Source organism: Podarcis raffonei, chromosome 2 (genome assembly GCF_027172205.1).
Source record: "Podarcis raffonei isolate rPodRaf1 chromosome 2, rPodRaf1.pri, whole genome shotgun sequence".
Lineage (NCBI taxonomy): Eukaryota > Metazoa > Chordata > Lepidosauria > Squamata > Lacertidae > Podarcis > Podarcis raffonei.
In genome coordinates this window covers 5,477,418-5,498,303 of record NC_070603.1, presented here as the reverse complement: position 1 = coordinate 5,498,303, position 20,886 = coordinate 5,477,418, and the positions used below count along the sequence as shown (strand labels likewise).

The 20,886-nt window shown below is 47.5% G+C and overlaps 1 protein-coding gene across 1 annotated transcript; it reads left to right on the top strand.

Moving 5' to 3' along the window:
- The first annotated feature begins 290 nt into the window (after positions 1 to 290).
- On the top strand, positions 291 to 19,505 carry WNT1 (Wnt family member 1). The gene is made up of 4 exons (XM_053371281.1): positions 291 to 1,261; positions 7,160 to 7,413; positions 11,481 to 11,746; positions 17,455 to 19,505. Exons 1-4 carry the CDS (start codon positions 1,161 to 1,163, stop codon positions 17,941 to 17,943), a joined length of 1,110 nt encoding a protein of 369 aa, XP_053227256.1. The 5' UTR covers positions 291 to 1,160; the 3' UTR covers positions 17,944 to 19,505.
- Positions 19,506 to 20,886: the final 1,381 nt, after the last annotated feature.

Genomic DNA, 20,886 nt, shown 5'->3' with positions numbered 1-20,886 from the left:
TGTCTCTCTCTCTCTCTCCGCCACCGCGGGATGAAAGGAGGCGCTGAGGACTCTCCAGGCCAAGCCCAAGCGGGGGGATGACGTCTGGCCAGCGGCAGCCAAAAGACTCCGGAGAGGAGGAACGAGGCCACCGCAAAGCCTCGGCGGCCAAATGTGGCGACTGGAGTCCCGCGGAGAGGGGCGATCCTGCGGGATGGGGCTCCTGTTCCTGCTACTGAGCAGGACCAGGCGATCTTCGGCCGCGTCCTCACGGCAAGCCTTCCCACTCCTGTGACCCAGCGGGCCTTCTTTAAGTGCCTTCGCGTCCCCTCTGGCTCCTGCTCCTTCTTCACTTGGATCATGAACGTCGGAGACCAGCGCCTGGCTAGAGGTCCCTCGGAGAGAATGACTGGCCGCGGCCCCGTCCTGGGCTGGGGTGGGGTGAAGGGCTGGGGGAGTTGAGTGACAAGCAAGAAGCAGCCTCCCCTCCTGCAGAAAGAGGGTTTTCTGTATCTCGGGTCTCCTGGAATTTAATGTGACGGGAAGGGGAGCGGCCCGTCCAAAGGCGCTTGGCTTCCCCCCTCCCTTCCCTCCCCGTCGGGCTGTGATGCGTCTCCTTTGCGCAAAGGCGCATTGTTCGCGGTAGCGCACCGCGCCGGATCCTTCTGGCTCGATGGCTCACTCCAGGGCGACCCTCATCACAGCCTCTATAAGAAGCCGGCCCTGGCGAGGGGATGTCAGACGTGCTTCGAGGGGCCCCCAGCTAGCAGGACGCGCGACGTCTCCCCCTCTTGCGCCTTAGTTGCTCTCCAGAGAGAAGCGTCGCCATCCAGGAGGGCCGGTAGCCGAGAGCAGCTCCTCGCGGGACTTTTCGCCGGCTGCTCCTCTCTTTCTATTATTATTATTATTATTATTATTATTATTACTACTACTACTACTACTACTACTACTACTACTACTACTACTATTTTAAAAAACCAAAAAAACTTCGATTTGGGCTCAAACTACTCTCCACAAGTGAGGACCTTTCCCCGGGCGCACAGTGCACGCCTCTCCAGCAAGGTCTTTGGAGACGGATTCTCTACCCCACCTCTCCACCCACCCATCTCTTCTCCGCTGCTTTTTTTTTTTTTTTTTTTTTTGGCGGTTCAGCCAAGCAGGCAAGCAGGGCAGGCGAAGCGATGAGCCCCGTGGCATTAATGCTAGGCTTGAAGACCTTGTGGGTTTTGGCTTTTTCCACTCTTTCCAACACGCTGGCGGTGAATAACAGCGGCCGATGGTGGTAAGTGCGCTTTACGCGCTGTGCGCCTTTGGGGAGCCTTTCCAAATTCGAAGAGCCTGGGGAGGGGAATCAAATCCGCCTCGGCCCGGCTCCCACGGAGGTGACCTGCGCCTCCCCACTCCTAGTGTTGCTGGCAGAGCTTCGGGAAGCTGCGCCAAGTGCCCAGGTGGATGAGCAGAGCAAGAACCCAAGGCGCGCTCAAAGGGGGCGCACGCTCGGCTAGCCGCCCGGACCTGGTTTGCCCTGTAAGATTCCCGACCGCAGGCACGTTGTATCGCCTGGCCCTTTGCTGTGGAATCCTGATCTAGCTAAGGACCAGGGCATCTGCATACGCCTGAGAGAGGCATCCTCGTGGTACAAGACATATAGGGCAGAAAAAGACATAGGGCTTAAACTAGCCTTCACTGACACTCCAAGGCGCCTTTGGCAACTGAGGTCAGCCGGTGGGTCTAATTTGGAAGTGTGATAGCGTACAGGTGTGCTGTAGTAGTTTCTTTTAGAAAAGTGACGACGGTGATGATGATGATGATGATGATGATGCTATTGCTGCTGCTGTTACAGCTACAGTGATGGTTAATTAAGGGCAGGAAAGTGTGTCTTATCATTTGTAAGCTGCCTTGAGTGAGGGGCAAAAGGTGGGGTATCAAATACATATATAATACAGTACATAATAATAATAATAATCTACTGTACAGTTTGCACTGGTGCTGTGGCACAGCTATATGTTACTTCATTTATTGTTGCATAATTACTATGAGTTATATTAATATTTCTTCCTATACTACTACTTTCCTTTTTACTTTTAGATGCTTAGTCTCCCCATAACAATATTTAGGGGCAGGTACTGCAACCCATTAATCCTTAATCGTAGCCCTGGGAGAAAGAGCATTCCCATTACCTCTACCATTCTCAGGGGGGCTGCATAAGGGTGTCCTTGAGAATTAAATCTCAAATCTGCAAGAATTAAATGAATTCCCAATTAAATCAGAATTAAATAACAAGCCTGCACTTCTTTAGCATGGTCCACATGTGCTTCTGACCATTTTACATGTGAGTAGGGGCATTTGCAATCTGAATGGGCATTCTGGCCTGTGTAGGCTTTACACTCATCTTAAAAACTCTGTTGTGTTAAGACTTATGTGTGAATCCCGCAGTCTAGCTCTAATCTGTATAATTTGTTCAGTGTATTAATTATCACTGGCTCACTCTGTTGTACAGCTTGCCAAGCTAGTTGCTTGGAGCACCAGCATTTTCAGAGGCATTAAAAAGCATTGCATGGTCTCAGACCATGGAGCACTCTAGGATCTTTGGCATGTTGCAGGTATCAGGTGCATGGAATCTGAGGCTGAGCGCACATGCCCATTTACTTGGCATCCAGTGCACTCCCACCACTGGTTTGCGAAGCAGTAGACACACAGCTTTAGTCACAATCCATATCTATCCTGATTTTAAGTTTGTAACATGTACACAGAATTAGATTAGGTTACAAGGGCAGCTGCTTGGTGCGTATCTATAGCTAAGGATATGAAAATAAAGTGTGTATTCTGCTGGGATAGCTCTAGGTCTCTGCCTGCCGCCTCTTCTAAATGCAAACCTGAACAGTTAACAGAATGCCCAGCTCCCAATACTCCACCCACATAGCTTGCTGTGTGCTGAAATACTGACCCCTACTAGGAGGTAAGCATCAGAAGTTGATGGTGCAGTTGGGAAATGCCCAGTTTTCAGATTTCCCTAGCAATCTGTGTGTCTTGGGCTGCACAAGTACCAACTTTCAAATTTCTGGGTTGCTTACTGGTACCTAAAACTGTGGGCACAGATTTCATGCCTCCCATCATTAGGGAAAGACGTATAAATGCCCTTACAACTTTCACAGTAATCAGCATATGATGGGTTGTGTGTGTTGACAGATTCATTTTCGCGGTCGATTTGAAGCACCGTAATTATTTGGGGATGCACCATCAGCTCCCTGTTTTGAAGGAGAGAAGTACAATGTCCCACGTTTCAAATTATTTCTGGAACTGGAGTGTCTTGGATGACATGTGTACCCAATTTCAGAGTTCTAACTCATCGGAAAGTACCTTAAGAATCTGCTGCTCCAACTCGCAGTGTGTGAGTCAGTGAGGCCCAAATGTCTTTAATACTACTAGTAAATGAAGCCTGCATTCTTCAAGCATAGCTATATGTCCCTTGTTAATAAGTCCTCTGCAAGCCCCACATCCAAATCTGAGGATGCCATGGAAGTCCTACAGACCAATAGGCTGTCTTATAGAGCATGTGGCTTGGCTTGATCTAAGTTAGAATTCTGGTCCTTTCTGAAAAGGAAACTCTGTGCTCCAAGCTTTGACTAGAAGGTGCAAAAAAAGTCTCCCTTCTCCCCCCCCCCACCTCACATATCTTGGAAAGTATTTTTAAAATATATGTTCCTCAGATGCTTTTCTAGTAATTCCAATGTCTTGGGCTGTGTGAATGCCAAATTTAGGTTTCCTGGAAGAATCTTCATTATTGTATGGGTCTATTTGAGACACCGTTTTGTGATAGAGTTGTATAAATGTTCTACTTTGGGAATTTTTCTGGCAATCAAGGTCTCTTTCACCAGGTGTATCAAATTTTTAGGACTGTAACTCATCAGGAGGTACCCTAACAGTTTTAATACATCTGTGAGTCATTCACTGAATCCGTCTATCTATCTGTGTGAGACACTCATTAGTAATAAACCGCAAAGCAGAATCAACAGAGCAACAAATCTGATTTAATGTTTATGGATATCAGGAATAATCTATAGACTGAAAGCAGGAGGCACATAGGACTGCTTGCTGTTTACTTTTACGCAATACTTAGGAATGTTCACAGCCAGCTCCATTAATTTTGTTTTGTTTTTATCCTGCATTTCAGATACAAAAGCAACCCCCTCAGCATTTTAAAATAATATAAAATAGCTTAAACAAGAAAAAGTACAATCAGTAGCAGCAATACACACCAACAATTTGCACCAGATCAGCCATTCAGCCAAATGCTTTCTGTAATTGGACGGTCCTTGAAGAAACCTGCATAAGGTCTCACGGAACATCGCCTCTTGTGGAAGCTTAATCCACAGAGCAGGTGCCGTGACCTATTACAGCTTCCCTTCTTTTCAGACTCAACACACTGAGAGGGAGGCTGCTGCACATGGCATGTGTACAATGTGTGTGGTGCTTCTTACCATGTAGATGCTCTTCATCCTGTGGTCAGTAGCAGCGCCAGCCCAAGCTGCTGCCAGGAATGTGTGGTATGTGGTGCTCTGTGCATGAGGCACAAGATCCAGGTGCCCAGTAGCACTACAAATTGCGGCCACTGTGGGGAGAAGTCACCACACAGGTGCTGTTTGCAGTCTCCTCCACTGGATGGGGCATGAGGTACAGCTTGACCCTTAGAATATGCAGCATAGATCTGTAGTTATGTTGCTATTGTTATTTCTGGTTAACAACAAACAAACAAACAAGCAAACAAACATATATTCTATTCAGCTTCACATATTAGTGTTGCATGATAAAGAATTATGAAATCATGAATGGTATGGAGGGAGGAGAGAGAGAGAGAGAAATTGATTGATTCTTGGCGTTACCCAGGAAAGTTAATTGGCAGTGGGAGGTTCACAGCCAACAAGCTGCATGTTCCTGCATTGCTGCGGGTTGGACTAGATGATCCTTAGGGGCCATTCCAACTCTATGAAAAGGAATTGCTTCACACAGTGTATCACTACTGTGGGGGAACTCACCACCAACAGATGTAGTGATAGCAACTAGATTAAAGGTTGCTGTCAACTTTCCCCCTTTTTAAGGGAAATTCCCTTATTCCAAATAGGATTCCTCGCAAGAAAAGGGAAAAGTTGACAGCTATGCCCTGGCCATTAGGTCCAGTTGCGGACGACTCTGGGGTTGTGGCTCTCATCTCGCTTTACTGGCCGAGGGAGCCGGCATACAGCTTCTGGGTCATGTGGCCAGCATGACTAAGCCTCTTCTGGTGAACCAGAGCAGCGCACAGAAATGCTGTTTACCTTCCTGCCGGAGTGGTACCTATTTATCTACTTGCACTTTGTCGTGCTTTCAAACTGCTAGGTTGGCAGGAGCAGGGACTGAGCAATGGGAGCTCACCCTGTCGCGGGGATTCGAACCGCTGACCTTCTGATCAGCAAGCCCTAGACTCTGTGGTTTAGACCACAGCGCCACCTGCGTCCCTATAGCAACTAGATTATTTGGCTTTAAATTTTATTTTAAAGTGTGAGAGCAAGTTAATGGAGGATTGTTATATCAGTGTGTATTAGCCATGGCAGCAAAATGGAATCACTAATAGTTGTAGAACTAATCCACTGCTTGGGGCTGAAGGAGGAGGTAGAGTACTTGCAAGAAAGGTGCAGAGACTTTGGACAACTCTGCACTGATTCTGCTATGTAGACCCTTGACTGCCACTTGGGCTAGTGAGTTATATGTTGCTAATGTGTTTTTGTGGGATTTGCTAGGTAATTCTGTAGTCTTCTTTCTCCTTGAATGAAATAGAAAGGAAGGAAATTCTCGCTCAATATTTATCACATTTCCAGCATGTAAAGTGCCCCTAATGGCAAACATGTATGGCATTTCCTTTTGGTTGCTCTTTAGATGTATAGGGCGTCCCTGGCTAGAAATGGGAACACTCTGCCTCCCTTGTGTTTAATAACTAGACCAGGACTGGGGAACCTGTGGCCCTGTGGTCTTGAGACCCCGACTTACAGAATCCCTGACACTATTGAACACTTTGTCTGAGGCTGATGGAGAGCTAGACTAAGTTCCCAACTACACGACTCAGTATCAATGGCTCTGTACCACATCCAATTCTTTCTTAAAAAAATAAATAAATCATCTGTAGACTTCAGGAGCTGTTTCCATTTTTAATATTTCATTCATTCATTCATTCATTCATTCATTCATTCATTCATTTATACATACCTCATCTTTTCCCCTGCCAAGTGGCAGACCTTGGGGTCTCAAATTTCAGTGGCCCCCTGTGCAACACCAGAATTTGGCACCCCTGCCTCTCATGCTCTGTTCTAAATCATAGTTGCAGCATCCCTGCAGTTCCCCTGAGGCTCTGCGCCCAGTGCGACTGAACCGGTTGCACTCCCCTAAATCCACCTCTGCCCTGACGGGACTCAAGGCGGTTGCTCATTAAGGTCATCAACAGAGGCCGCCTTATGGGACTTGCCAGCGTCTGAAGCGTATTTAGTTGGGACTACGGTAAGAGGCTTCTTTGTAGGTGTGCGCAGGCTCTGGAACTCCCTGTGCAGGCAACTCCATCTGACTTCCTCTTTGATGACCTTCCGCCAAATTGCAAAGTTGGTTCTTTTAAGAAAAGCATCTGACGGATAGGAAGCTGGTTAGGGTCTCCCTCTGGTATGTTATGGTTGATTGTCCTGATACTTTCGGCAGTGAGGTTAATCTGTAGGAAGTTTTAATTCCAAATTTTATAAAATTATTTTGTACCACCACTTTTATGCTGCTTGATAGTGAATATTACTGGTGCTCCTTTCATGTTGCTGTTTATTGTTGTTGTTATTATTATTATTATTATTATTATTATTATTAGTTTTAATCATTGTCAGATACCTCAACCCCCCAATGGTTCTAAATAAGCATGCAGTGGTTTGTAGCATTTCACAGCATTCAGCAGTTCACAAGCAATGATATTTAGCATTTGACAGCTGGCAGTGAATGAGATTTTACATTTGATGCCTATGAAAACAGTCAGAAGATGCCAATAAGTCCCTCAGCTGATGGAAATATCCATGTTCAATGCTGCAAGAAATTTGAATGTGCCGTTTCACACACCAAAATTTGTGTGTCAGAATTTGAACTTTCTGCTTAAACCCTTGCCGTTCTGTGACTGCAGGGGAATCATCAATGTGGCCTCATCTACCAACCTGCTGACGGACTCCAAGAATGTGCAGCTGGTGCTGGACCCTTCTCTGCAGCTGCTGAGCCGCAAGCAGCGCAAGCTCATCCGCCAGAACCCAGGCATCCTGCACAGCATCAGCAGCGGCCTGCAGAGCGCCATCAAGGAGTGCAAGTGGCAGTTCCGCAACCGCCGCTGGAATTGCCCCACCACACCAGGGCCAAACATTTTTGGCAAGATTGTCAACAGAGGTAAGGAGGTGACAGGAGACGGAGACTGGGCCATAGGAGTCCTGGGGTGGGGATCCATTCGCTTATATAGAATGAGCCTGGCGCAGCCAAGATTGTGTTCTTGCCTACCCATTGGAACAAGAGAATAAAGAATCCCAGATGATTGGTTCACCACAATCTGAAAAGCTCTATTTCTCTTCTTCTGCTTGGTTGAATCAATAACCATGTGCTCTTTCACATCTGTCTTCCCCAGTCTAGACCAGGGCTGTCCAGATGCTGGACTCCTAACTCCCATAATCTCTGACCGTTGGCCACAGTGGCTGGGATTAAGGAGACCTGGGGGGCCACGGATTCCCCACCCCTGGTATAAATGGAAGTCTGTTACAACCAAATGAGCGGATTTCTTATGAATCTGCTACAGGAAGTAATGCAAGGAAGTGTAGACTACTTTGCATTTCATGATATTTGTGTTCTGCTTCCCAGTGTTTTGTATGTGTGATGCAAGCTTGTGTGACTCATTAACAATGGATAAGCTTTTGCACCACTGCTGCCCTATTGTCTGTTCTTCCCTCCTCTTTCACAATCAGAGCTTCTTTTCATTTTTGCTTAAAAACATTATAAATCCACACGGCAGCACAGATATTTGCATTTGCCATAGACCCCTGGCCCAGTTAGTGATGATCACAAGAAATACTCCAAGGGCGCGCGATGCAAGTCTTAGCATGCACACCAGTTTCCCAGACTGCCTGAGACCAATACAGGCCACTCTAACCTTTACCTTTACTTTACCTAAACTTCCTGAAATGAGAGTGGGAAATGTGTAATCAAAAGCAGGAATTAGGTGGAACAAGTCATAAAGTTACTCAAGTCAAGCCTGGGCTATTGCTGTCTAGTGTTAACTAGAAGAGCAAGATAGCCTCACCTGCCCCAGGTGCATCCTTATTCGGAATGCAAAATAGGCATGAGAATAGAAGCATTGTTATTGAAAGTGTTAAAATATGTGTCATGAGGATATTATCTTCATAGTGGTGCAGCAACAAAACTGCTAGCACATTTGCATAGCTAAGTAGAGTCTGCTTTGGTTTCAGATTGAATGAGGAACCATGTGTTGAAATTCCTGAGTTGGACTAGATGACCCTTGGAGTCCCTTCCAGCTCTAGAGTTCTGTGATTCTATGATTCATTACAAACATTACGCATGTTGTCAAAATATCCAGTGGAAGGATTAGCATCTTTTGTTGAACACCTGTTTGCTTATAGGTCTTGATGGTCAGTTCGGCTGATGTTCTGTAAGCTGGCTTGCTCCATGGGTTTTGGTGGCTAGAATATGTCTCTTCCATAAGCATTGCAGTGTGACCACCCAGAGACACCAGTTCAAGCATGGAAGAAGCAGCCTGTGGCGGGATAGGTGTTTGTTTGAAGGGGGTCCAGATAAGTGCTGTTTGCTTTAGGTTGAATTGGTGCCATTTTATAAACTTAACATTGTCTGTCTTGGAGCTTGCCTGCTCCCCCATGCTCCATGTATATCAGGGAGCGATTAACACGGGGAAGGCCTGTCCCATCTTGCCTCAGGCCACCCCCACCCCACCCCCTCTGAGGCCTCACTTCCCAGGCATGCAGAGCTTGCAGGTTTCAGGAAGGGGTTCACAAGATTTTTCAGGCACCTGGAAGCTGCAGTTGCTTCTTCTTGCATCTCTAGCAGCAGGGAGGGGGCAGGGCACCCACCACGACCACAAGATCTCGCCAGAAGCTGCTGCCACTGCTTTTCCTTGCTTCTCCAGCTGTGGCGGCAGGGGCAGATGGGGCACCCATGGTGACGCCGCCCCTTGGGATTCTGCCACCCAAGGCAGCTGCCTCATGACTAACTGATGGCTCTCCAGATTGATAACATCTGGAGCTGGGCTCCAGATCTCAAAGGCCAAGGATGATGGCAGCTGTAGTACAGCAACATCTGGAGGGCCAGAGTCAGATTAGCTATCATGATTTAAATAGATATTTTAAACTGAAAAATATTCCAGTAGTCTCTAGTTCTCTCCCCTCATAAGGAGGAACTTGAACAGCTACCCCAGAACTTCCTGGTCCTTGGGAAACTGGAAGAATTTGCACACAAATGAAGCCCTACAACCTGTCCGAAGGCACCACAGTCGCCTTGAATTTATTCAGTGTGCGGGGAAGTGCCATGAAGCACTGGAAACCTACCATGGGTTCCCAATTCATGTATTGAAAATGTCTTCTGGTTACCTGTCATTATTACTAACCAACAGCCTTGTACTCACAGTTGCTTGGGAATTCTAAGAAACCAAAAATCAGTTTTGGAATTAAAATCAGTACACTTTTGAAAGGTTCAGTTTCTTAAGAGGAGTCCAAATGCATAGTGAACAGAGAAACTACAGTACTTTCCAAAATATATAGCAGTTGCCCCACCATTTCTTCAAGGAGCATAGGGTAGCATGCAAGACTCCTTATTTTGTCTTTGCAACAAGCCTTGTGGTAGGTTGCTCTAAGAGAGGGCAGCTGGCCCTTGTGAACTTCCTTCCCAGCTGGGGATTTGAACTGGAGTTTTCCCCATCCTAATCTGACACACTAACCATTATTTCACCTTGGCTATCATCTCTGCCTCATCCTGGTTAGGATGGCTTGTGGTGCCACAGTGGTGCGCTATGCTGGTGAGAGAGAGAGAGAGAGAGAGAGAGAGAGAGAGAGAGAGAGAGAGACCCCTTGGAAAAGGCAAAATGTGCTTGTGTTGCCCAGAGGAGGCAGTTTAAGTGCACAGCTCCTGTGTGCAAAAAGTTTCCTTCTATTATCAGCGCATAAACACAGCACACAGCTGGGATTTGTACACCAGGCATCATGTATTATTTTGGTTTTTAATAGTCAGTAATTGTTATTATTTTCCTCTCCATATGAAGAGGAAAGACATTCCTTTCCCACAAACTCTCAGACTCTTTAGCATGCCTCTTCTTGCTCTCCTTTCCCAGCTAAAGAATTTTTTTAATGGTTTGCAGTATTTAGCCAATCAATCTTTTCAATTCTTTGATTCGAAAAGATGCTCCCAATTCATCAGGAAGCAGGTTTTTAAAAGTGACTGTCCTCCTTTTGTATAAGAAAGAGGGGAGACTTCTCTAAGATAGTACCATCACACACATCTTGTAAGCACAAAATCAAGATTGTACAGCAAGAATTGTGGAACCTGATGCACTCCAGATGTTGCTAAACTACAACTCCCATCATCCCTGACCACTGGGCCATGCTGGCTGGACTGACAGGTGCTGGAGTCCAGCAACATCTGGAATACCACACATTCCCCACCCCTGCTGTAGGCACACTGGATTGTAACCACGAGCTTTCCCCATGCTCCTTGCAACATCTGGCTTAGTTTGCTTGTATGAATAACCTATCTCAACGTAGTTGTGCAGGCTACCTACTATCAGTTTATTATAACAGTTTTGGTTGGATTATGCAAGGTGAACGGTGGATGGAGTTTGGCAGTTGGATATTACTACCTCCCAAGTATGGTGATGGCAAGGAGACTCTCATGGCTGTTTGGTCCCTGCCGGTAATTGTCTTGTGGACAGGGCAGGGCAAAAACAGGGTCTTGGGATCCTTCCGGTTTGTGGGACAGGGATGGACGGCAGGATGTTGCGATTCTATGATTCTACGAACCGTTTCTTTTTGGTTTTCTGATTTTTATGGGTATTCTTCTGGCTGCCTCAATAAAAGTTCACTTTGCAAGGTGCCTCCATCTTCCTAAATGTGAAGAGGGAGAGAAAATACTTAGACTCAAAGAATTGTAGAGTTGGAAGGGGCCACGAGGGTCATCTAGTCCAACCCCCTGCAATGCAGGAATCTTTTGCCCAACCTGGGTCTTGAACCCACAACCCTGAGATGAACAGCCTCATTCTCTACCAACTGAGCTATCCCAGGGGATACTTGATGAATGAGGCAGCAGCTGTTATTTGTGCCAGCAGTGATGTTGATCTCCAGGCGTGTGCTGGGGTGGCCTTTATTCTGAACGGGGAGAAATGAACTGTGGACTCTGATGCCGCATGCTGACATGCCATATCTCCGCCTCCCATCTCCCACCTCCAGGTTGCCGCGAAACAGCTTTCATCTTCGCCATCACCAGCGCTGGCGTCACCCACTCTGTGGCCCGCTCCTGCTCCGAGGGCTCCATCGAATCCTGCACCTGCGACTACCGCCGGCGGGGCCCAGGGGGTCCTGACTGGCACTGGGGTGGCTGTAGCGACAATGTGGACTTTGGCAGGGTCTTTGGACGAGAGTTCGTGGACTCCAATGAGAAGGGGCGGGACCTGCGTTTCCTGATGAATTTGCACAACAATGAAGCAGGACGTCTGGTAGGAAGTGAGAGAGCGTGTGGGCGAGGAAGTGTAGACAAAGCTGTATATGTGCTTGCAGGTGTGTGTGTGTGTGTGTGTGTGTGTGTGTGTGTAGATTGCTGTGTTTGCAGCACCAAACCAACTACCGCAGGGTGCAAGCCTGGGTGGTGTGTATGGAGGTCCTGAGTTGCCAGAAGGAGGTGTACAAGGTGCCATCCAACCGTCTTAGGGACTCCACTCCTTAGCCTTTTCTTCCCCAAAGATATCCTGCAAGGCAGCAGAGGTTTAGGATCAGAGTTTTCCTTCTTCTAGATGGGCTACCTTCCCAGGTGGATGAGCCTCATCTGCACTACAGCACGTGCAGAAACCCACATCTCAGCTGCAATAGCAACACTGGGCTGGGCTGTTGTAAGCTATTTTCTTTCCACAGTGGGGATAATGGATGACAGTGACATTGGCAGGATTTTTAAAAACATGTTGAAAAGCAAACAAAAATACGAATAAGACCACAGTTAGAGAGAATGACAACCTATTGTGTGTAGACTAGGGGATGCCATTCACACAACCATTTTTCACATGGTGAAGTCAGCAACAGCTGACTTTTGCTGTTATCTGAACTATCAAACTGTTCTTGTGAGTGTTTCAACATGTGTCTAGACTCTAGACCATAATTCACTCTGTCCTGACCCCACCAAAAAAACGTGGAAAAATGGCTTTCAATCAAGAGCGGATGTGTAATGATTTGAATAGTGTCCAAGTACTCACAAGATTGGCTCACTATACTAAACTCCACCAAAACAGTTAACTCTGGCTGCGTACACATCATACATTTAAAGCAGATTTTTGCCCCAAAGAATCCTGGGAACTGTAGTTTATCCACCATATAGCTGCACTTCCCAGCACACTTAAAACTACAATTCCCAGGATTCTTCGGGGTGGGGTATGTGCTCTGAATGGGGAATCACAAGTTGGCAGAGCACTGTTGCACTCATGACTTGCTTGTGGGCTTCCCAGAGGCAGAATCTGGTTGGCTGCATGCTGAACTAGATGTGCCTTTGGCCTCACCCAGCAGGGTCCTCCTTGCATTCTTCTTCTTCCTATTTTCCTCAATGGAACTCAAGGCAGCTAAATTGCTAAAACTATATAATAAATAATAATAAAAAATAATAATAGAATTAAAACTATATAAAGTCATACCTCGGGTTACAGACCCTTCAGGTTGCATTTTTTGGGGTTACGGATTTGCCAAAACCCGGAAGTACCGGAACAGGTTACTTCCGGGTTTTGGGGGTCACGCATGCGCAGAAGTGCTAAATTGCACTTTGCGCATGTGCAGAAGCACCGAGTCGCAACCCGCGCATGCTGATTGCAAATGCTGCGTGTTGCAAAGGTGCATCCCGCACGGATCATGTTCGCAACCTGAGCGCCCACTGTACACACATAAGATCTGTTTAAAACATACAAATAATTGTACTGTAAACAGCAGGGCACCTGCCCTTTCATTAAAAGCAGTCAGTTTCCAAAAGCCTGTTGAGAGAAGAAGGTCTTTACCTGCCAGCCAAAGGACAACGAGGAGGGAGCCAGTCTGGATTCTCCAAAGAGGGAGTACCGGAGTCCGGGAGCAGTCACCAAGAAAGCCCTTTCCCGTGTCCCAAGGGACCAGATCCCACCCAAAACCATATCTAGTATTCCTAATCCATCCTCCCCATGGACTTTAATAAAGGCAATATGATACTGGCTTTAGCTGCATTTCTCTCTTTCTGCAACTGGAAGGAGAAAAGGCCTCCCAGCCACTCTGAGCACAGCCTTCGGCAGCCTGCCAGCCATGGTTCCCACGCCCCTGGGAGTGACGGTATGTCACCATCTAGTGTCAATCCCATGGGCATTCTGAAATATCGCCAGGAGAGGCTGCCTGCTATCATTATTGGTCTCAAGTATTCTTTCTTCCTTTTTCTTTTAAAAAACAAACAAACAAACAAACAAACAAACAAACAAACAAACAAACAGAAAAAGGGGGTGGGGTTTAGCCTCCTCATAGTTAACTAAGGTTAACTCCCACCTCGAACATTTCATAGAAATTCATTCCCCCTACATCCCTGGAAGCAGAGAATCCCACCCCGCTTGATGTGTGACAAACGGTCCCAGAAAAACGAAACAAAGATCTTTGGCTGTGCAATCATTATTTCCACCCCCAGCAATTCTATGAAGAAGTTTCTTTCTCTTTAGCTGCCTGGTTTAATAGCCTTCACGCTCTGTGGCTCTCTATAGCTGGAGCCCCAGCTCCCATACTCCCTGGCCATTGGGCCAGTCTGTCCAGAGCTGATGGGACTTGGAGTCCAACAACATCTGCAAGGCCACAAGTTCCCCCGCTCTGCCCTGCACCCTTTTGGACATAGAGGAACGCCCCCTGCTGCCAGAGGCACTGCTAGGATTGTCAGGGGTGGGAGAGATCAGGTACCTTCTGCCACCGCCAGCTCTGGCCTCTCCACTCTTGCTTTAGATGCAGGAGGTTTTTAAACTCTTAAGAGATGGGGCTCCTGCTACTCCCAGTAGCACAGTCCCCTCTTTGCCAGATCCCTCCGCCTATATGATGTCTCACCACTCCAGGAAGCGTGGATCGGCTGCCTCCCTCTTGCCACTCAGGACTTGGAGTGGCTCCAGAGCAATGGCATCCCATTGCGTTGCAACACTCTGAAGCCCCTCTAGGAAGTCTAGGGGGACAGAGTGCTGCAAGTGACACAAGCCCCTTCTTAATTTTGTTTATTTATTAAAGAAAATGAACCCTCCTCCACCTTTCACCTCTAAGATAATTGGCAGGCTCGTAGCTCATGGGCAGAGCATCTGCTGTTCATGCAATTCCCAGCATCTCCAGGCAGGGCTGGGAGGGATCCCAGGAGTCAGTGTAGAAAAGATGGACCAATGAGTGTGACTCAGTGTAGGGCAGCTTGCCATGCTCCTCTGTTTCCTGCCCACTCCTTTCTCCGAAGGGCCAAGCCCCTCAGTCCGCTGGCTGAGCTGGGCAGTGGGCCTTGGACAGTGCAAGTCCTGGTCCACTATTCTGGTTCTCCAACACAGCCTTCCCTGCCCTTTCTAGAGGTTTTATATCCAACTATAACCATATTCCACTGGCTTTCACTGTTCCACCAGGTTTCTGATATGGCCACTATATATGGCATTCCAGCTCTCCCGTCTTGGCTTTGAGGCTTCAGTTATTAGCCTGTACACATCTAGGCATTGCTCCTTCTCCAAAGGGCCTCTGTTTTGTTTGCAGTTTTTATTCCCATAATAATTTTTTTCTCTTTCGAACGGCCGTCTGGGTGCTCATTGTCAAGTTCTACCCAATCCCCAGTTTGAGGACCTGAAATATTTACACCATCATCTCTAAGAAATTGATCATCCTAAAAAGTCCCAGAAATCAGAGTAAAAGCTGCTCTGTTATCTTTTTAAAGTTCTGCTTGGCAGGAGACCGAAATGGATCTCATTTTGCCTTCCACAATTTATCACAGGGCACAATTCCCCCTGCATGACCCTAATTGAACATGAGCTGTGCAAGGTCTTAGGCTGTATGTGCACACCATACGTTTAAAGCACATTGCTTCCCTGAAAGGACCTTGGGAACTGTAGCTTATTAAGGGTGCTGAGAACTGCAGTTTGTAAGCCATAAAGGACTGTTCCTGGTATTATTTAGGGAAGCAATGTGCTCTTAATGTATGGTGTGTACACAGCCACCAAATTGCTCTTCTGCAGCAGCTACTCTGCACAGTAGGGCTTGCACAGGAGAACTTCCTCGTGGATTATGTGCCCAGTGCATCAAATCTGCCTGTCTGCCACTTATGGTATCATAAAATCTGCTCCCTGACCTCATGGCGGGGCCTCTACACTCATGAACAAGAGCTATTTGTGTATCTCTGTGCTCTCTGCATCCATGTATGTGTGTGAACATGTGCATTGGGACGTGTGTGTCCCTGCTGACTTCTCAGAAGTAGGTTATAGGATGGGCGACGAGGGTGGCAGTAGGCAGCATGGGAGGGGTGGGCTGTGGTGGCCAAAAAAGGAGGGGGGAGCAGGGGGAGAAGGCAGCCCTTAAGCAGGCAAACCTTCTGCATGCTAGCCAAGCCCAGAACCACAAGCCCGGCTGCCATGTGGGCTCCTACACATCTGGAAGGAAATGGTTCCAATTCTTCTAATTGCAGTAAAACCCGTTTGGAAGGGAAAGCTCTGGGCTTGGAAAGACGCATCCACATTCCGTGGGTGGGAGGGTGGCCCACAGTGCGCCAAGGGAACAGCTCCCTCTTGCAGGCAAAGGGGTGGGAGAGATGGGTCTGGTGGGAGGAGGGGTTCCCAGCAGAGCAGAGCAAGTGAGAAGCACAGACCCAAGCAGCCCTCACCTCGCGGGCACTGAGAAAACTTGGGCAAGCTCCTCTGTTGGAATTAATAACAATAATGATCTTGATTAATAATAATAATAATAATAATAATAATAATAATAATAAGGCGGCACTTCAGAGCACTTTATGTACAGTACATGGTCCACATAATCCCCACAATTGCCTATAAGGTAGGTTATAAGACAAGTCCTGTTTGATGAGGCCAAAGGCCCAGGTAGTCCAGCGTCTCACCAGATCCTTATGGGAAGCTCAAAAGCAAGTCCTGAGAACATCAGTGCTCCCCGTCCCTTGTGATTCCCAGCAGTTGGCTTTCAGAGGCATCCAGAGGCATACTCTGGTGGTGGATGTTGGACATAGCCCTCGTAGCTAGAAGCTGTTGATAGTTTATCCTCCATGAATTTGTTTAATCCTCTTTTAAGTCACTTAAGGTTGTGGCCATTGCTACTCAAAACTGTTATCCCCCTATTGCAGATGAGGTGGGGGAAGACTGAGGGTAAGAGATATTGCCACGAAGTGAGTTTGTGGCCAGGGCAATATTTGAACCATAAACTTCCTGACTACTGTTTCACTATGACTTAGCTGTTCCACTATGCTATGAAAAGTATGCAGCCCTGGGAGCCAAGCGTTTAGGCATGAATTTAGATCTGGACAAGCTGGTACGTGTGCAGAGGAGGGCAACCAAGATGACCAAGGGTCTTGCAAACCATGCCTTATGAGGAACGGTTGAGGGAGCTGGGTATGTTTAGCCTGGAAAAGAGGAGATGGAGAGGAGATATGAGAGCCATCTTCAAATATCTCAAGGGCTGTCACATGGAAGAGAGAACAAGCTTGTTTTCTCCTGTTCTGCAAGCTAGGACTTGAGCCAGTGGCTTCCAGTTACAAGAAAGGAGATTCTGACTAAACAGAAAAGAACTCTGGCAATTAAGAGCTGTTCAACAGTGGAATGGACTCCCTCGGAAGGAGGTCGACCCTCTTTTACTGGAGGTTGTTAAGCAGAGGTTGGGGGGGGCATCTGTCAGGGATGTTTTAGTTGAGATTACTGCTTTGCACGGCATTGGACTCGATGGCCCTTGGGGTTCCTTCCAACCACACAATTCTATGATTCTATGGCAGGCATAGGCCAACTCTGGCCTTCCAGATGTTTTGGAACTACAATTCCCATCATCCCTAGCTAACAGGACCAGTGGTCAGGGATGATGGGAATTGTAGTCTCAAAACATCTGGCGGGCCAGAGTTTGCCTATGCCTGTTCTATGGTGTGGGCCATACTGTGGCTGGCTCAGAACCCTGCTGCTCTGGTGTCTTCTAACAGGCATTTCCTTCCTTTGTTACCATTCAGACGGTCTTCACCGAGATGCGCCAGGAGTGCAAGTGCCATGGGATGTCTGGCTCCTGCACGGTCAAGACCTGCTGGATGCGGCTGCCCACTTTCCGGACCGTGGGGGACTTTCTCAAGGACCGCTTTGATGGTGCCTCACGGGTCATCTACGGCAACAAAGGCAGCAACCGGGCCTCCCGGGTGGAGCTGCACCACCTGGAGCCCGAGAACCCTGCCCACAAGCCCCCTTCCCCCCACGACCTGGTCTATTTTGAGAAGTCACCCAACTTCTGCACCTACAGTGGCAAGACAGGGACAGCGGGGACAGCAGGCCGCTCCTGCAACAGCTCCTCCCCTGCCCTGGACGGCTGCGAGCTGCTGTGCTGTGGGAGGGGGTACCGGACCCGGACGCAGCGGGTGACGGAGCGCTGCAACTGCACGTTCCACTGGTGCTGCCATGTCAGCTGCTTGAACTGCACCAACATGCAAGTGTTGCATGAGTGCTTGTGAGCAAAGAAAGGAAAGCGAAGAACATTCTGCATCCAGGAAACAAAACACTTCTTAATAGAGGGGATCCAAAAAATGCACACCCCACCAAGAAAAACAGCCCTGCCTGCCGCCACGGCCACCTCACCTCCCCATCTGTCTCCGCACCCTTTATTGGTCTAGCAAGCAGGCAGCTGAGTTACCCACACCCAGCCACCCCTGCCCCAAACAAGGTTCTGCTGTCCACAGACTACATGGAGAGAGAGACTCAGCACAAGCTGGATGGCTGAAAGAAGCCTGGGAGGAAAGGGGACATTTGTGTGTATATATGCTTGCCAGACCCAGGTCCCCACGAGTTCAGATTGTGTCTCTCTGCTTGTTAGGCAGCCCCTCAGGTCCTGCCTGCTTGTCAAGATTCTCATCACAGGCTTTAATTTGAACCAGATCTCTTCATCAGGGCAGAATCCTGGAAGACTTCAACACTTGGCCTTGTATCTCCCAGTGTATTAGCTGTATTCCCATTAGCTGGAACTGTTGTTGTTGTTGCTGTCGTTGCTGTCATTGCTGTTGTTCCTATTCTTGCAGTGGTCAGAATAGGAAAAAAATACCTCTGAGCTTGTGAAGAAAGGTTTAGGAGTGTCCAGACTACAGGGAGCATCTTCCAGGCATGTTTGACCAACACGCAACCTGGCATCTTTCATTTCACAGATTGAGCATTGCCTCAGTGGACTTTCCTTCTCATTGATGAGACACTGTATAAGATTACTAGGTGTTGGAGTGAATGTCTTTTATTTAATACTTTGCCTTTTTGTATCCCCCGTCCCATGAGGGATGCAACCCAATGTGCCAGCTCCATGAAGCATCGCTGGAGCACCAATCCCAGGCCAGCCTTCCCCAGCTGGGTGCTTTCCAGATGTCTTGGATTACAGCTTCTCCCAGCATGGTCAGTGGGAAGGCATGCTGGGAATTGTAGTCCTCCATCAGCTGGAGAGCACCAGGCTGGGGAAGTCAGAGGCGTAGGAAGGGGGTGCAGTAGGTGTGGGCCGCCCCAGTGTCATGACTGAGGGGGGTGACAAAATGGCAGGCGAGTGGGCAGCACACCTTATGCCCAGCAGCAGCAGCTCTTCTGACCCAGTGGCAGAGAGCAGCCCTCTGGGAGGGCACCCTCCACGCCCCTTGGGCAGCTCGGGCATATGCTCCACCGCTGGGGGAAGTCTGTTCTAAGCAATCTGTGGAGCCACAATTTTATAACCTATGGGGGCATATAGATTTGGTGTGCCTATATAAGCCCCATCAAAATGAATGGGAAGTGAGCAAGAGCCCTACTCTGGGCAGTTTTCATTTCTTTAGATGGGACATGCAAAAGAGAACATCACGGGCTTCGCACGCCAGTCCCTTGGTTCTATCTCCGAGTGTCACATCTGTGCACAACAAAGTGGCGATACAGTGGCTTGATCTGTCAAAGGCCCCTGGTGTTGACTTGCCAAGTGCTTGTCAAGTTCAAAGGCAGGCAGGCAGGCAGTTTCCCCAAATTACATGTTGTTACATGTGTTTACAACTATTCCCAAATGCAGTGTGCATGCACGCACACACACACATGCACACACACACACACACACACATGCATGCACGCACACACACTCATGTGCCTTCTGGCCTTTGATCACTTTGCCAAGAAAATGTGTTTGGAGAAAGTACTGGCTTTTTTATTTTAAAAAGTTGTGTTTTTTCTCCTCTTCGTTTCACTCTGCTCTCACCCACTCACCGGATAAACCTGTAAGTAATATGCACTGAAGAAGTGGTTGGGATTGCCGAGAATTTTACATATGTGTGTAAATAAAATATTTATTGTTGCCTGTTTCATATTCTTGTAGGCCTGGACCAAGGTTCCTGCTCCTAGATTTATGTGTCCTGAATCCTGTTTCTGGCACTCTAGAAAAGAATAAAGTATATATTTTTATCAATTCAACTGAGTTTAATGGGTTTGCTACATTCTGCTGAAAGGCCAAGAATGGAAGTGCCTGAATCTGAGCTACCCTCTGCATTGGGGCTCAGTTGTGCAGCACAAGCTTACTTGGCATCCTTGTTGAGATGGATGCAGATCACCTTCACTTCTAACTTGACCTCCTCTCCACACAGGTCATGGCGTCTTGCCTGGCAATCCTCACACTAAACCGAATTATTTGCAGCTGAGTGACAACGTATCTTTTGGGAACTCAGCCAATCGTCACTTAATGTCTCCAAGTGTTGGATAATTTACCACATCCTTTGCTAATCTGTTCCAATGTTACCCGCCCTATTAAGAAGCCGCATCTCACTTCCAGATTGAATTCATCTAACTGCAAGCTTCCAGACGCTGGAATTTGTTAGGCTTTGGTCTGCTAGGTTAAAAAGCCATCTCATTGCAGGGTTATATGAAAGCAGAAAACGAAGACATGTTACTAGGGGGAGCATAATCTATGATAAAGCTTCCACACAACTTATATTGAATTAAAGGGGTAAGAAAATCTGCAATTTATGGATGGAGAGATGGATAGATGACTAGGCTAATGGATCTTCCTGCAAGCCATTCATTTGTCCAGAGTTCAAAGCCTTTGCCTTTTTATTTATTGACTGCATATAATAATTTTTGATTATTCATTAAATTTATTTATTAAATAAACCGCCCTTCATCCAAAGATAACAGGGCAGTTTACAATATAAAAACACAAAATACATACCACAGTAGCAAAAAAACCAATAGTTTCAAAAGATATAAATTGTTTAATTACACAAAGGCCTGGGAGAAGAGGAATATTTTTGCCTGGTGCCAAAAGATATGCATTGGGGAGAGCATTGAACAAGTGGGGGGCCACAGCAGAAAAGACCTCCAGACCTCTCACAGGGAAGGCACACGAAGAAGGTCCTTGGCTGTTGCCTGTAGTGTCTGGGTTGGTTCATATGGAGAGAAGCAGTCTTTGAGGTATT

Bases quoted from the DNA above. Each gene is read 5' to 3' on its own strand.
- WNT1 (XM_053371281.1), top strand. From the start codon at position 1,161: ATGAGCCCCGTGGCATTAATGCTAGGCTTGAAGACCTTGTGGGTTTTG. The intron at 1,262-7,159 runs GTAAGTGCGCTT...CTGTGACTGCAG, and splicing joins AATAACAGCGGCCGATGGTG to GGGAATCATCAATGTGGCCT. The intron at 7,414-11,480 runs GTAAGGAGGTGA...TCCCACCTCCAG, and splicing joins TGGCAAGATTGTCAACAGAG to GTTGCCGCGAAACAGCTTTC.